This window comes from Mus caroli, chromosome 1, assembly GCF_900094665.2.
Source record: "Mus caroli chromosome 1, CAROLI_EIJ_v1.1, whole genome shotgun sequence".
Lineage (NCBI taxonomy): Eukaryota > Metazoa > Chordata > Mammalia > Rodentia > Muridae > Mus > Mus caroli.
This window is the reverse complement of record NC_034570.1, coordinates 57,082,413-57,100,108: the sequence shown is the minus strand read 5'-3', so window position 1 is coordinate 57,100,108 and position 17,696 is coordinate 57,082,413. Positions and strand designations below refer to the sequence as shown.

At 41.7% G+C, this 17,696-nt stretch overlaps 1 protein-coding gene and 1 pseudogene across 8 annotated transcripts in view; one reads left to right on the top strand and one right to left on the bottom strand.

Annotated features, from left to right (window-relative positions):
* The window catches only part of Ino80d (INO80 complex subunit D), a 63,996-nt gene that overhangs the window by 27,348 nt on the left and 18,952 nt on the right, over positions 1–17,696 (top strand). For all 8 annotated transcript variants that reach the window (XM_021169692.2, XM_021169608.2, XM_029474906.1 and 5 more), the window contains 3 exons: positions 4,678–4,786; positions 9,298–9,522; positions 15,573–15,682. In XM_021169692.2, the coding sequence (XP_021025351.1) occupies positions 4,678–4,786; positions 9,298–9,522; positions 15,573–15,682 (444 nt within the window). The remainder of the gene's footprint in view (positions 1–4,677; positions 4,787–9,297; positions 9,523–15,572; positions 15,683–17,696) is intronic.
* Positions 9,745–10,218, bottom strand: LOC110307977 (annotated as a pseudogene).

Genomic DNA, 17,696 nt, shown 5'->3' with positions numbered 1-17,696 from the left:
AAAAAAAAAAAAAAATCTAGTCCCCTCTTCTGGCCTCCAAGAGGAGCACCCACACATGTGGCACACTCTTACATATATATGTACATTAAAAATTTTTCACTTTAAGACTATATGGAGAGAATCTGGGTTTGATTCTCATCACCCACTGGTGGCTCCCAGGCATCGGTAACTCTGGTTAGAGAGGATCTGATGCTCTTTCTCACTGCCCATGGGCAGTAAGCATGTATGTTGTACCCAGACATACATGTAGGCAAAACACTTAAGTATAAAAGAAAACCCCACAAAACTACAAATACACATATAATATGTGTTATTTATAGCTTATATATAATCATATATATTTATCAAGCTCATTTTTGGGATTCCATCCTAGCAGTAAATGTTGGAACTTATATGTGCAGGTTGTTTACTGTAGCATTGCTTACAGAATAACAATCTGAATATGTTGAGTAACCAATGGGAAATTTGAATGAGTTATATGTTTTACATATTATTATAGAATTGTTTTGAAGAGTGAATGAGATCTGACTGCATTGTGTTTAACATAACTGGTGGTAAAAAAAATCAAGAGGAATTATGTTATTTCATTTTGTAAAAACGAAGTAAACAAAAGGAGCTAAGCAAGAACATCAGTGTATTCTTTGGTTATGTACATGGGTAGATGTGCCTGACTGATGTAAAGATAGGTGAAGTGCCCATCTTACCAGGCTGTACACCTTGCATACTCATAGAGAATGGGATGGGGCAGGGGTACTTCACTATAACTGAGAGTAGTGAGCTTTCTTTTATACCTCTAATTTATTTCACCTGTTATTAAATTATCTGAAGAAAAGTTCTGGATTATAGTAAGTAAAAATAATAAAATAATCCCAAACCTATTAAATACCCAGTTGTTATACAGTGGTAAATTCTTGAAAGTAAGTTAAATTAAGTTCTAATTATATATACTTACTCATAACCTCTTTTAAAATCTTGTATAAAATATGTTTGTAAGTTAACAATTTTGTCATATATAGCATAATTTTCCAGTTTATATTACTTTAAACTATTGTAGATGCATAGCTTTGCAGCAAAGTAATTACTATCACATTTTTAATTTTTTTCTTAAAATAAATAATAAAAAATAGACTTTCATGAATCATGTGGAGAAAAGGGGACCAGGCCAGACATCCTGGCCCAGTGTGTATATAAAGATCAAAGGACAGTGGGGTGGAGTCAGTTCTCTTTCACCTTCACTTGGGTTCTTGGTCATCAGGCTTGTGAAAAAAAGTCTTTAACCTCTGAACAATCTCAGCTGCATTTTTCTTTTTCTCTGTGTAGAAAGTGTATGTATGTGTAACCGTGGGCTTTTCCACCCATGCCCCAGTTCCTGAAATAACGACTTTGAGACTTAATTATATATGGATAAATGCCTAGGCCATGATCTTGGGCTTGTTCCCTGACTAGCTCGTAACTTAATTAACCTGTTTATTCTGTTCTGTGACTGCCACGTGGCTGGTTACCTCTTCTCAGTTTCATGCATCTATCTCCTCAGAGTTTGGGGGTGAATCTCTTTCTGCCCTAACTATCCCAGAGTTCCTCTTCTCCCTATTGGAACTACCACTTCCTATTTCTTGCCTCAGCTCATTGGCCAGTAAGCCTTTCATTGACAGGCGATGCTTCCATACAGTACAGAAGAGATCTCTTTACATGTATGTATAAACGTGTATATACACATGATAGTAGAAGCCAGGTCTGTATTGGGTGTCTGTAGCATTCATTCACACACACACACACACACACACACACACCAGTGAAAACAATTAAAAGAAAGAAAACAAATGCTGTTGAGGGATGTGGCCGTAGATGCTTGCTAGCATGCATGAGACTCATTCATGGGTTTGATCCCCAGCATCATATAAACCTGGTGTTGGGTAAATGCCTATAATCCTAGTACTTGGGAGATGAAGGCAGGAGGATCAGAAGTTTAAATTCATCTTTTACTACACACTGAGTTCATGGCCAGCCAAGGTTACATGAGAGTTTGCCTCAAAACTAAAGTAATCTAAGCTAAACTAAACTCAGTGAAACAAAAGCAGTTTATTCCCGTTGCACCCAGAGCAATCATCAACCCTTCTTCACACAGCAAAGGAGCTCCATGCACGCGTCCTGTTTAGTTATACAGGACGCTAGACAGCACTCAGGACTGAGATGTGATAAAGTACATCATTTTGAAGGGATAAGAACACCTTAAGTACAACTTCCTGTCTGTGTACCTACAGCCTTGCCTTTCCTGCACCCGTCTAACTCTGAGAGCCCCTCGATGCCTTGGTTCATGAGAAGTAGCAGCCACCACCATGGCACCCACACCATTGCTGTCAGTAGTCCACAGGCCTCAGTGCAAGCAGTACCTTACTCAGACTGCAGAAGTAGTATTGACATGTGGGACTCAAGGTTTTAGGAACTCTGGGATTTACTGACAATATTTAGCAATACAGCTGAATGTTTGTTTATATGTTTTGAAAAGAGATTTATTTATTTTATGTATGTAAGTACACTCTAGCTGTCTTCAGACACACCAGAAGAGGGCATCAAATCCCATGACATTTGGTTGTGAGCCACCATGTGATTGCTGGGAGTTGAATTTGGGACCTGTGGAAGAGCAGTCAGTGCTCTTAATCATTGAGCCATTTCTCCAGCTCTTATTTATGTGTTTTATAAAAAACAATATTTATCTTGCATGTCTTTCTTTGCATTTTATTGACCCTTTTACTGATAGCTAGAGCTGTTTAGACATAACTCATATTTATGTAAAGCCTTTCCTCCCCTTGTCAATATCAGTTTCAAATATCTTTTAAGACTGATTTTTGGGGTACACTTATTTATTTATTTGATTGATTGATTGTGTGTATATGTGTGTGTGTGTGAGTGTGTGTACTGAGTACCATGGACTATGTCCAGATGTCATAGTACAGTTTGCAGAGTTGTTTCTTTCCTTCCATGTGGGTTCTGGAGGTTGAGCTCACAGGAGTTCTGACTGCCCTGCCCACTGCTGATTGCTGATTGTCCTGACTTCAGAGTGTCCTTTGTCAGACTTCTGAGAGCCATGCTTTACGGAATGAGCCACCGTGCCTGAGCAGAGTAAAGTTTACCAAAAAAGCATATAGAGATCTAAGGCTCTTTGGAGAAAACAGACATTGTAGTGTTCTCTGGGCACCATTTGTAGTCTACATTCAAGTCAGTGAGAACACATTAAGAAAAATCCAGGGCTGGTGAGATGGCTCAGCGGGTAAGAGCACCGTCTGCTCTCCCGAAGGTCGTGAGTTCCAATCCCAGCAACCACATGGTGGCTCACAACACCCGTAATGAGATCTGATCACCCTCTTCTGGTGCATCTGAAGACAGCTACAGTGTACTTATGTATAATAATAAATAAATCTTAAAAAAAAGAAAAAGAAAAATCCATTCTGTGGTTCATACTATGGCGGGTTGGGCCTGGTCCTAAATGTTGGCTTGATGGGCAGTTACTTCTAAGCAGGAGTAACACATCCACCCTTACACTGCTGAGAGACCCATAGACGCTCACTTTCACTTGCCTGGCTATAAACATTACTTTTTTCACCCCTCCCCTTACCTCCTGAGACAGGGCTCCTCCTGTTAGCCTGGCTGGCCTCACACTCACAGAGATCCACCTGCCTCCACCTCTGCCTCAGCCTCCCAAGTGCTGAGATGAGGGTATGAACCCAAGTGTCTTATCCTTTTCCTCTTTTTACTGGTGTGTTTGTTTGTTTTTGAGTCCGGGGCTCCTGAATCTCAGGCTGGCCTTGAACTCCATAGCTGGCATGACATTGAGCTTGTGATCCCCCAGCTCTATCTTTCAAGCACTGGGATTACAGGCATGTGGCACCATACTTGGTTTAGGTCCTGTTGGGGATTATGCCTAGTGCTTTGTTTGTTCTAGCCAAGCACTTAACATTGTTTTAGTGTTCGACTCTTTTTAATGTAGTGTATGACGTTTTGATTATTTGAATGAGCTCAGTCTCTTTGCTCATGCTATTTCCAGATGATTAACAAAGTGTATTATGAAGCCCATTTTTGAAGTACAGTATAGCCTTGCTGTTAAAATGCAGTGGTTTAAAGCTTAGTGTATATCAAATATCTTTGTAAGAAGAGAAGTTCATTTGGAGGCTTCAAGTGCACTGTGGTGGCTGTGCTGTAGCTATTGCTTATATATTTTAGACAGCATTGTTTGTCAGGATTTTTTTATTTTTTTTATTTTTTTATTTTTTATTTTTTGGTTTTTTCGAGACAAGGTTTCTCTGTGTAGCCCTGGCTGTCCTGGAACTCACTCTGTAGACCAGGCTGGCCTCAAACTCAGAAATCCNCCTGCCTCTGCCTCCCAAGTGCTGGGATAAAAGGCGTGCGCCACCCACCGCCCGGCAATTTTATTGTTTTAAAATTTCATTACATTATTATTTTTTTTATTGATGGGGGAATGTGTGCCACTGCACTTATGTGGTCAGAGGACAACTTGTGGAAGTTGGTGCTGTTCCACCATGTGGGTCCCTGTGATTGAACACAGGTAGTTAGGCTTGGCAGTGACTGCCTTGTTGCTCATGAGCCATCTTGCCAGTCTTTGTGTAAATCTTAAATGAATTAGTGTTTTGTCTAACCTGTCATCTGCACTGTCTGCCGCAGGGTTGGATTGGTCTGAGGAGAGCGGAGAGGAGTTGGAGGACACAGATCAGGCTTCGCCATATCAGGTCGCATGGTCCATCCGAGAAACCCTCAGACATGAAAGACACACGTAAGCTGCCCTTTTTGGTTTTATTCTTGGAGATATAGCAATTTGCCTTTCTTCCTGTCTGTTCCAATGATTTTTATTAAATTTTACTATGCTATAATTAGGTTTAGTTGGTCAAACTTAATTCAGTTTGGGATAAATGGATTATATTGTTTGAGCAAAGTTAACTTTGACTTGTTTTGCTAAATATGTTTCTCTAGCTTTCCCACTTGCCGGTGTTTAATATAACAGAATTGAAAGGAATCTTGAAGATTATCTGATGTAATTTCATCTTATAAAAGTGGCAAACATACCCAGGGAGCTAAGGCACTTGATCACAATCACTGTGAGGGTTGGCTGAGTCCTGCCATGCTGGAACTTGGTCGCAGTCACTCTGAGGGTCACCCTGAGTCCCGCCATGCTTTATGTCCCTGCCTGTGATAACTAGAGTAGTGCTTTTTATTTCCCTCCTTGTGCTAAGCTAAGTGCTTCTGAAGGAGACTCTTCTTAGCTGACCTCAGCTTATCAAATGCTGGGTCAGAATTCTTAGAGCCCCTCTCCCCCATCAGTGTTTTCCCCAGTGTGCTTTGTAAAGGAGGTATTTGTCAGAGTTGTCCATGTTTTCCCCAGTGTGCTTTGTAAAGGAGGTATTTGTCAGAGGTCTGTAGATGGTGGGTGTGCATTTTCTTAGTGACTGCTTTAGCAATATAAAGAAAATAGTTGGTGCGCTGTGAGCAAATGCAGTGACTGCTTAGGTGGTGGGGCTAGAAGATGATTGCTCATACACCCAGCTAGTCCTTGATTTAAAGACTTGGGGTCTACATAAATACCCAACGAAGTAGAGACCAGCTCATTTGACATCTGACATAGATCATCCCTGGAAGTTCACAGCCTCCTAATAGAGACATAGAGTTTATCTTATGCCTCTTGAATTTGTAGGAACATGATAGATTAGTACAATCTATCATGGAATGGAAAATGAGTTTGTATAGACTGGTTATAAACTGAGACTTCATGGAAGCAAATTACAGTCAAAAGCTTATTTGTGCATGGAACTAGAGCAAAGGGAATTAGTTGGGTTTTATTAATAGGCAATGTCAAGAAGTTGCAGTAGCATATTCAGCCATTCCTGCTCTTGGGTTTGATCCCCACAACACTATTTCTGCCTCACTTAGCCTGGAGAGAGTGTTGGGAACTGCAATTCCATTTCATGCTTCAGGATGGCTACCTATGACTGCTGTGCTCTTTGAGCTAGAGCACACAGTAGGGCTGTCATGCTTAGCTTTGTAGTTACAGTCACATCAGGCACACATCATGTCCACTAACTTGACTTCAGAGGTTTGGGGTCAGTTCTACAAAGAATAAACCCTGGAGAGTGCCCTGCTGAACATTTGAAATGAATGGCAGATGGAAGCCATTTCTACTTTAATTCCTGAGACAGCCTGGGCATCAGTTTGGGGGTAGATTGCTCTTGGTTGGAAGCAGTGTGCATTCTGTCTCTGCCTTTCACTCTTACCGAATTGTCGCAGTGACAGTGCCCTTTGTTGTTTGAGGCTCACGCCTTCCTCAGCTCTTCCCCTGTGGAGCATTTTACAGGACTGCTGCCTTGATGGCCACAAAGCCCTGCTTTTCTAGTTGTAAATAATAAATCATCTTACTACTCACCCAGCTTTAGTGTACTGTGTGCATGTATGCATGTGTGCATGTGTGTGTATGTGGGTGTGTGTCTGTGTGTGTGTGTGTGTGTGTGTATGTATAATACAGACCTCCCATGTGGAAGAGGAGGATATCAGGTGGCCTACTCTAGCTCCCTCTGCCTTATTCCTTTGAGATCAGGTTTCTCGATAAACCTGAGGCTAGTCTGGTTGTCACCAAGTTCTAGCAGTCCCCATTCCCACCTATTTGGATTATAGGTGTGTACACCATGCCCCCACTCCATTTTAAAATTCATTTATATTATTGTATGAACTTTCAGTCTGCCTCCACTAATACATACCTGGTACCCAAGGAGATAAGAATGGGGCCTTGGATACCATGGAACTGGGACTGTGGATGTTGAGAGCTCCCCTGTGGGTACTGGGAATGAAGAATAAAACATTTTTGTAATCCCTGAGCCATCTCTTCCCCGCTTCATCCCCACCCTCTTCTGTGGGTCTGAGCATCCACACTCAGGCCCTCACAGTGTGAACACAGTGGGTGTTCTAACCACTGAGCCCTTGCTACCCTTTCTTTCTTTCTTTCTTTTTTTGTTTGCTGAGACAGGTTTCTCTGCATAGCCCTGGCTATTCTGAAACTCACAATGTAGACCTCAAACTTACAAAGATCCTCCTATGTCAGCCTGGCTGCTAGGATTAAGGGCAAGCACCACCATGTCCAGCTGTTATCCATTTCCATAAATAAAGTTCAACCCTCCTCCAGCCTCCCTTACTGGGAATTGAGCCTCTTGACCACTAGACAAATGCTCTGCTGCTGCATTGGACAGGGTCTTGCCAAGTTGATCAGGGTGGACCAGAATTCACTCTACAGGTCCAGATGGTCTTTAACTTGGGAACCTCCTGTTTCAGCCTCCTGAGTAGCAGGAAATACAGGCTGGTGCCACCAGGCCTGGCACTAAACTCGTAACTTGGTATTTAGATTTGGAAACTTGGGCTGTCCTCACTCCCTCCATTCTGTACCCTTCTTAGCCCAGCTACTTATCATGCGTTTACTACCCTATCTCCACAGAGTGTTCCATCTGTGTGCGGTCTCCTGATGTCTGTCCTCAGTAGGGGTACTTTCTTCAAGGTTAGCGTTCCTGCAGACTGAGCCTTTCATCCAGCAGTGAGCATCAGTGACACCTTTCCATACCTCTGCCACCAGCTTACAGTTGTCATACTCATTGATAGGATGTTTATAGCACCCATCGGCCCTGCTAGAACTCTGAAGTGTATATCTACAGTGAGACTCTGAGGAACAAGTGAAACATAAGCTCATTCTTAGACTCTCAGCAGTAGATCTGTAGTAAGGCCTGGGAACCTGACATTTTAAGACTCCTAGATTTTTCTCTCCCAGGCACACCCTGACTATGTAGCTGTGGCTAAGCCAGAACTCCCTGTGTAGTCCTAGCTAGCAGTGATCTGGGGGTGCAGACGTCTGCCACTGTATCTGCCTGGACACCCCTGACCCCCAGTCTTTGTTTTCTGTTTTGTTGGGTTGGTTTTTTGCAACAAGGGCACACAATGAGTGCCAGCCTAGCCCTGATTTCAAGGCAATCCTCCTGCCTCTGTCTCCTGAATATGTTGCCAAGCCCTGAGTTCTTAGATACTTTTTCTGCCTTGTGTTAGAGATTTGAGCCTTTAGTCTCTCTGCCCCACTCTGTTAGTTACTGGTTCTGGCCTCTTTTGCATTATTCCATTTGGGAGTGGATTTCTCTTGTGTAAATCTCATTGCAAACTCTTTTCCACTTGATTCTCCTGAGGTGGTTAGCATAATAGACACACAGTAGATGTTCAGCAAATGAAAAGATGGAGGTATGAGCCTTTAATTTGTGTATTTATAGTAGAAACTATACTGTAAAGGATATGTTTCTAGGAGGTACCCTAAACAGATGTTTATAGAGTAGCTTGCTGTGAGCTGGTATGGAGTAAAATGCCACCCTATAACAAAACAAAAACAAATACTGAGCTGCAGGAGACTGCAGGGCAATATTAACACTCGTTCTCTGAGAGTATCCGTGTAGTGTTTACTTATAATAGAAGATAAAGAAGATCATGTAACATCAGTGTTCAGGTAATGTACAGTATTCAGAACAATGAAAAATGAGGTCAAATTTGTCCTATATAAAAGTTGCCATTTTGCCCTTGGTGCTGGTAGGCAGTACTGAGCAAGCACAGCACAGCACTGTTAGCTTAGAAGTACACAGCTCAGCACTGTTGGCTTAGAAGTACCCTCAGCATCTTTTCCAGCAAACACTTAAATTGGGATCAGCAGTCAGTCACATTAGCAAGGTAGGAAACTGTAACCCTGGCCTACGAGAATAGTTTAGATGCTCTGTAGCTACCATGGCAGTTCCATGGTTCCTATGCCATACATTCTCTAAGTGAGAAAAGATGATATAAAACCCAGAATATGTAAAGTGTAGCTCTTACTGAGTGCTGTTGGAAGTGACTGCTGTGTTTCTGAGGTGACTGTTTTCATGAAGGTTCAATGTCTGTATCCTCTGTGAGCAAGGATAGAGAAATGCTTGTCTTTCCTGCCCTGCTTTGGGTGCAGTAGAGACCGCAGAAGGAAGGCCTGCCAGGATGAGCACCACCGCCCCGCTAACACCACGGCCCGCTAACACCACCGCCCCGTTAACCCCACTGCCCCGCTGCTGGTGCTGCTGCTGCTGAAGTCTTGTCTTCAGCGCTACTGGAATTACTCTTGGATTCCTAAGTTTGCGTTCTCATGCCAAAGAAGTGTTGAACTTATGTATTCACCCCTTGTTTGTTTTCACGTCCCCTTTCTTACACAAAGCTCCCATGTAATCAGTTTTCCCTTCACCCCACACTTTCCAGGTCAGACGACGACGACATGGAGAGCAGGAGCTCCAGGGTGACCCAACTTTGCACTTACTTTCAGCAGAAATACAAGCACCTCTGCCGCCTGGAGCGGGCAGAGTCTCGACAAAAGAAATGCCGGCATACATTTAGGAAGGCGCTGCTGCAGGCTGCCAGTAAGGAACCCGAATGCACTGGCCAGCTGATACAAGAACTACGGAGAGCTGCGTGCAGCCGAGCCAGGTTAGAGCCACAAAGGCAGGGCCTCCTTTCTTAGGCCTTGTCTCCTACTTTGCCTTATTCACCTTTGAGGGATAGTTGAGACATTGTGTGAGGTGAGCATGTAAGTCCCAAGTAGTTGAGTGTGATGTTTGGTTCAGGAGTGCTACCCCAGTGGTAGGGTAGCACAGTAGATACACACACACACACACACACACACACACACACACACATATTGGGAAGGTTCCCACTCATCTTCAGTCAGGGAGTTTCAGTGCTGCTTCCTCCTCCTGAAGGAGCATCCTTTTGTCAGCCTTGCTTTTCCACCTGTAGGCTGACAGAGGAGAGGACAGTGGAGCAGCCAACACATAAGACTGTGGTAATTTTATAGCATCCTGGGCATTTCACATCCATAAAGTAGGAATTGGGGCTCTGCACTAGGCGCTTTTTCTTGTGTTTCCTTTTCTCCTCTTCTGGAGAGGGATGAAAGAGATCCTTGCGAGAGGCATGTTCTCGTGGGGAGGGCGTCACTGCTGGAACAGTAGCACACACAGTCTTGCACTGACAGAGGAATGAAAGCATTTACTGCTTCTTTGATCCCTCGAGTTGCATTGGAATTGATTCATTGAAGAGATTTGAGAATGTTATTTCTCTTGCTTGTTAACTTGTGAATCTGTGTCATCCAGGCCAGCTTCAAACTCTGGATCCTCCTGCCTCAGCCTCCTGAGTACTGACATTATAGCAGATGCCATTTCATGTGACTGACAATATTGGCTATCTTAAAAAAAAATAAACAAAAACAAAACAAATTGCAACGCCTAAAATTTTCCTGTTACTTAAATTAATAATTATTGTTTTAAAAAATTATATCTTTTTAAAACCATAATCTAATATTTTTATTTTATAATAAAACACATTTTACTTGTGTTAGTTATAATTTCTTTTTCTTTTTTTCTTTTTCTTTTTCTTTTTTTCTTTTTTTTTTTTTTTTTTTGGTTTTTTGAGACAGGGTTTCTCTGTGTAGCCCTGGCTGTCCTGGAACTCACTNTGTAGACCAGGCTGGCCTNGAACTCAGAAATCCGCCTGCCTCTGCCTCCCGAATGCTGGGATTAAAGGTGTGCGCCACCACTGCCCGGCTGCTTTCTTTTAACATGCACATTACCTCATGTTCACAGGAGTTGGTTATGTTTCTTTTTGTCCTCTTGCTGTCTCACTGGGTCAATATATAAATACATACATCCATAGTCAGGCCGGTCTTAAACTCCTGCTGCTTATTCTCAGTCTCAGAAGTACTGGGATTCCATGCGCATGTCACAAACCTAGGGAAACAGAGTTTTTGGTGACTGTATAATATAGGTATCAGTCTTTAGACTTTTCTGTTTTATGTATTTAAGTTAAAATTGACCTGTATTGTTGAAAAGTTCTCTGTTTTTTCACCAGTGTCTCAGTTCCTCAATAACAACTTGGATACTTGTTATTCATTAAAAAATGCCTAAGCCATAAGCTAGGCCTGTTCCCACAGGTCATAACTTACATTAACCCACTAACTATTCTGTGACTGACGTGTGGCTAGTTCCCTCTCCTCAGTTTCATACTCCAACTTCCTCAAGTCCAGGTCTAAATAGTCTTCGGTAACTGACTCTCTCCCAGAGTTCCCCTCTCTCTGTGGATGTCCCACCTTCTAATCTTGCCTCAGCTTATTGGCCATCAGATTTTTATTGACAGGTGATGCTTGCATACAGTACACAAGAGATTCTTCCTATATCGCATACCTGTAATTCCAGCACTGTGTGTGCCGGGACCAGCAGGTCATGAACTCAAGTCCAGCCAGCTGGTTAAGACCATATCCTAAACAAACAAACCCTGCACAAAACAAAAAGATCTGTACCCAGTTTTTCTTCTTAGAAATATATCATGGCCATTCTCCTTAATTCATTTTAAAATACAGTTTAATAGCGTTTGTATAATGTGTTAAAAAATCTAAATACTAAAAATCACTTATGCATTTTGATGAAGGAAATTTTATAATAATTAAGTTATGTATTTTCTGATAACCTCTCCTGGCCTCCTTGGACATCAGGCATGCACATGGTGAGTAGACACACATGCAGACAAAACACAGAACAAACACTTTTTTTTTTTTTAGTTTTTCCGAGACAGGGTTTCTCTGTGTAGCCCTGGCTGTCCTGGAACTCACTCTGTAGACCAGGTTGGCCTCGAACTCAGAAATCCATCTGCCTCTGCCTCCCAAAGTGCTGGAATTAAAGGCGTGCGCCACCACTGCCCAGCGGAGGCCTATTCTCTATTTGACAGTTGACTCAGTTCAAAAGTTGTTTCCTAATGCTTTATGATATGTCTGTTCACTGCATAATATCAGTAGAAATTATATCTGCAGCATAACTCAGTTATGTAAGTAGGCTTTGTATACCTCATTCAGCTCTAATATATGATAATGATCTTGTCAAAGGTGTAAGGGTCTGTACAATGAGTTTGAGGCAATCTGGTACTGTTAAAAACTGCATCTTACTTTTCCTTTTGGGTAGTTAACCCCGGTATCACAGTGCACTGGGAGCCATGCCTCCAGCCTTTTCTCTGACTAATAAATTGTTTTCAGAACACCTCCCAAACCAACCAGTGCGCTTTTTTTTTTTTTTTTTTAAGTTAATGATGTGTTACCAAATAATAAAATACCAAGTTGGATTGCTGGGGAATATAGCTTAGTGGTTGAATATTTGACCAGAAAGTGAGAGGTTCTAAGTTCAAGTCCCAGTACTGGCGAACAAAACAGACAAACAAACCAAAGAGAGCCTCTCCAGATGGTTCCCTACAGCCTTCACACTGACTTAATGTCACTTTGTCTTTAATCTCATCACCCATGATTAATGACACAGTAATCTCTTTGTTTTATTAGTGCTATTTGGATAATATTGTATTTAATACCATAGTGATTGTAACTTATCCATAGAGATAATAAAATTCTGACTTTGGATTTATGAGACAGATTGCTAAACTGAGAGAGGGAGAGGGAGAGAGATTGTTGCAAATTTGTAATCCCAGAATTTAGGAAGTAGGCTCAGGAATTCAGTCATTATTATTTATTATTTATTTTTTTTGGTTTTTCAAGACAGGGTTTCTCTGTGTAGCCCTGGCTGTCCTGGAACTCACTCTGTAGATCAGGTTGGCCTCGAACTCAGAGATCTGCCTGCATCTGCCTCCTGAGTGCTGGGGTTAAAGGCGTACACCACCACTGCCTGGTGAATTCAGTCATTCTTAGCTACATAGTGAGCTTACTTAAGACCAGCCTGAGTTACATGAGACTATTTTGTTTGTTTTAGTAAAAGAAAAGAAAGAAACAAGGAAATATATTGCACATTGGGCTTGGTAGATAGCTCAGCAGATTATTAAAATGTTCAGTGAAATTATTTGTTTTATATTGAGTACCATGTGGTATAAAATCTAGACCAAGCAATTTGGGGCATAGCTGCTAATATAATACAGCTTTCTTTATGAAAAATTGTACATTTTTTATAGGCTAACATTGATAGTATAAACATCTTTCCTTGGGGTAGTGGGAAATATATTGTCAAGATGAGATGAAGTTGTGGGTTGGTCATTGACGGTTTGTCTGTATGCTCATGGTATTTAGCATCAATCCCAGCACCAACAAAAAGAAAAGAAATTTAATATTCTTTTGTTTGTTCGTTTGTTTGTTTTGAGACAGGGTCTCACTTTGTAGCTTTGACTAGCCTGGAATTCTTTATATAAACCAGGCTGGCCTCAAAATTAAGGACCAGCAAGATGACTTAGTAGGTAAAGGAATCACCTGCTTCTACCTTCTGAGTTCTGGGGTTAAAGGCCCTTGCCACTCTTCCCAGCAAGATATTAGGATATTAGATATTCCAATCATCCACTTTTCTACCTTTGTAAAGTCTTTTTCTACTCTTAAATTTGCATTCTAGTGCATGCGTGTGTGTGTGGGGGGGGGGGGCAAATTTCAACTATGAGTTCTCTTCTTTTACCATGTATGTTTTAGGGATCAAGCTCAGACTCTAGACTTGGGGCAGGACGTTTGCCTAACCTTGCTGGTCCTTAGAAGTCTTTGTGTTTTCAGAGTCTCGTAGCCAGAACTGCCCTGAGTTCCCGCTCCTCCTGCTGCCATCACTTTCCTAGTGCTACTGCTATAACCTTGCCTCCCAGTGTCGAGCCTAATTATGTAGAGCCTAATGCAGACATTGCTTGCAGACGAGATAGAAGTTTACATGCTTATATAACAAGCAATCTAAGTTAAGATAGTATTCAAACGTGAATCATAGAATTGCAAAAATTAGCAAGCCTTATAAGTATTTCAAAGTGAACACATTTTGAAGGATGTATGTATGAGGAATGTATGAAGGATGTATGAAGCTTAAACCATTTCAGAATATTCACATCCCCTTTCCCATTTGACACTAAGGTGTTTGTAAAAATAATTTTTATTTACCTGATATAGTTGCTGTCTCCAAGGCTTATTGCCTTGGTCTGCTAACCTGTACCTAGTCCTGGAAGCTGCTAGCCTCTTTACAATCTTATCTAGGCCTAGAATGTTTTCAGCCTCTGAGACTTACTGCTGAATAAACTTAAACTTTCTAGTTCTCTTTGAACTCTGGGGGATTGGTTCAACTCAGCTGGCTGGCTCAAAGCTCTTCTCCAAGCTGACTGATTCAAACTGGCTTTTCTCAGCTTCTGACTGAATTGTTCTACTTGGCCTCATACTAACTTTGACAATCTCCTCTGGTTCCTTCTCATTCTCTGGCTTGTTATGTCTTCACCTGTGTCTAGCTTGTACTCTCTTTAACCTGTCTCTACAACTGTCCCAGTAAAACTACCCTCTCCTTTTTCCTCTCTCTGCTTTGTTCTCTGTTAAGTAGCCTCTCTTTTCTCTTTCTCTCTTGAGAGTTTGGCAGATCCTATTCTGTCAAATCTTTTTCTGATTCTTCGGTTTGCCTGCTACTCAATTAGATATCACTTTCAAATGTGGATGCTTCCTTCTACAAATTAACTTTACCTTCATTGTTTGGGATTAAAGGTATGTACTAAGGGTGTGTCTGTATTCTAGCCATGTTGCTAGATTAAAATCCCTCTACAGGTGTCTTTGCAGACTTACTGTTTATTAGCACTAGGTATCCAAATAGTTCTGATTGATAAGAGTAGAGACTGATAACTAGCTCAACTGATTACTGTGTACCCCCCTCTCCCTGTTCTTCATGAATGGTAAAGTTGTGTCAAATCTCTTCTCAGGCAGTCCTGCCAGCTAAAGGTGCTTACTGTCTCTGCTTCTTAAGTGAGGAAGTCAGTGAGGCTTAAGAGAATCTGTGTAAATTGTCACATAGTGAAGAAGGTCTGTCTGTTTCTGGGTCTTCATTGCCCCACAAACTGCACATCATGGCTTATCCTTGTGATCCCATCACTGGGGAGTTTGAAGCAGGATTGCTGTGAGTTTGAGACCAGTCTGTGTTGGATAGTGCTTTCTAGGTTAGCCTGAGCTACATAAAGAGACCCTGTCCCCAAAAGCCAAAACAAAACAAAAAACCAAGATAGACGGTCTAATCCCAGGACTCAGGAGGTAAGGGCAGTAAGCCAAGAGAAAACAAGAGAAACACAAATGACCAGATAAGTGTATGTGAAAACCGCTGTGATATAGCTATTTGCCTTGAATGTTAGTTGGTCAGTAAAATAACACATTTGACAATTGTAATCCCTGCTGACTTTACTGCATATTTGTGTTTTAATAACTGTGTATAGTAAAGATAGTTAGAGTGTGTATGTTCAAGAAAATTATCCTGGGGGCCATGGAGATGGGCAGTGGGTAATGGTACTTGCCACCCAACCCAGTGACCAGTGTTTGATCCTCAGAACCTACATGGAAGAGGAGAGAACCAACTCCCTGGAGTTGTTCTGACTTTCACAGGCTTGCTGTGTCTATGTTCATGGATGCACACACATATAAATAATAAGATAGTGAGGTCAACATTTAAAAAAAATTACTCTGAATTGTTAGAGCATTTAAAATGAATTTTATATTTTTCTGTCCCTAGCCTTCGCCAGACCAAGTTGAAGGAAGTGGAGCCAGCAGCATGTAGTGGAACAGTGAAGGGCGAACAGTGCACAAAGCAGGCCCTTCCCTTCACCAGACACTGTTTCCAGCGTATCCTTTTCACGTCAATAAGCAGCCATTGAAGGTACTAAACCCTTGGGGGACACGTGCTGTTTTTGTTGTTTTGTTTTGTTTTGTTTTTTCAAGACAGAAGATTTTACTGTGTAGCCCTAGCTGTCTTGGAACTCAATCTTAGACAGGCTGGCCTAGAACTCTTAAGAGATCCACCTACTTCTGTCCTGCACCACTGCCACCAGACTGTATACTTTAGCCTCAGTGGTCCTGGGAGTAGAACAGAGTCTTCTGCACGCTACGCAAATGCTCTCCCACAGTACATCATTGTAAAATCAAATGGGTGCTCCCTGCCTTGATTTTGAAGTAGAACTTCACCATAGAGTTGAGGTTGGTCTCAAACTCATGATTCTCCTGCCTCAGCGTCCTCACTGTTGAGATTCCTGGTGTACACCACCACAATGTCTGGACATAAAACGTGTAAACTAAAAGCTATTTCATGTTCAGAATAATTTTTTTTTTAAAGATTTACTTATTATATGTAAGTACACTGTAGCTGTCTTCAGATGCACCAGAAGAGAGCATCAGATATCATTACAGATGGTTGTGAGCCACCATGTGGTTGCTGGGAATTGAACTCAGGATCTCTGGAAGAGCAGCCAGTGCTCTTAACCCCTGAGCCATCTCTCCAGCCCTCAGAATAATTTTTACATACTTTCTAATTTCATAGAGTTCTGAATCAGATCCCGATTATGTCGTTGTATATTTTATTTCATTACACTGAGTTTGTACAGGCGAGACCCTGAGCACATCAACTGTGTTATTCTGCTGTCTCACAAGTGGAGAAGGGACAGGCATCTCATTCTAGCTGAGGATCTGTGTCAGAGAGAGAGGTTGGACTTCTATGCAGAGCTGATTTGCAATCTTCATTTTGTATTTATTTATTTGAGATATAATAAAATAGGCTATAACCTTACTATGTCACTATGTAACCCTAGCTGTCCTGAAACTTGATTCGCCCTCCCAGTTATTGGAATTACAAGTCTGTAACAGTGAATCAGGATGAATGTGTTTCTCCTTCCTTCCTTCCTTCCTTCCTTCCTTCCTTCCTTCCTTCCTTCCTTCTCTCCTAGAGACAGGGTCTCTTCTTGCCTCCCAGATTGGCTTCCCACTCTGAGGCTGGGTGACCTCCAGATCCTCTCACAGCCGGCTCCTACACTTGCATCCCTGCCTTCCTTTCTGTCCTTCACATTGAGTCTTCCCAGGCAGTTTAGTTTATATATATATAACCAGTCTAAACCAGAAGGGAAACAAACCCACATAGACTTTCTAAATAGGATATAAATCTGTGTGTGTGTGTGGCGGGGGGTGGTACTGGAAATTGAATGGAAGGTCTCATGCTGCGTTCAGGCTTGCTGACAAGCCCTGCCCTCAGCCCAGAGGTCAAACATGGAATGGTTCAGCAGCTAAAAGATGAACCTTTCTTTGTTTTCTTATTTATTTATTTTTTGATGGGTCTTTTGAGGTGGTCTTACTCTATAGTCATGAGTTCAAGGCTAGCTTAGGCCATATAGCAAGACTCTATCTAAAAAACAACAAAACAAAAGGCCCTAGACATTTCAATTTTCAATAAGACTTTCAAGTTAATTTTTGTCATTAATTTGTGAGTTTTATTTTGGTTCTGTAAATGAAAATTTCAACCTTGAACAGGTGGGTTTTTTATTGAAATTTTCATTCTCCTTGGTGAGTAGTCTAAGGGAAAGTTTTCTTTTTAAATGCTGACTTTAGGAGCTGGAGAGGTGGCTCATCAGTTAAGAGTGCTTGTTCCTGCTGTCAGGACCCTGTTTCCATTCCCAGAACTCCCATGGTAGCTTACAGTCATGCATTCCAGTGCGGTTGGTACTTGGTGTACATGTAAGCATCCAGGCCAACACTCACAGATAAATCAAATACCTAAAAGGAAAAAGTCAGCTTTGATTTTGGAACAGTCTTTTTAGTAGGGATTTCAGGAAGGTGTTAACAAGATAGTGATATTTCTTTTTTTTTTTTTTTT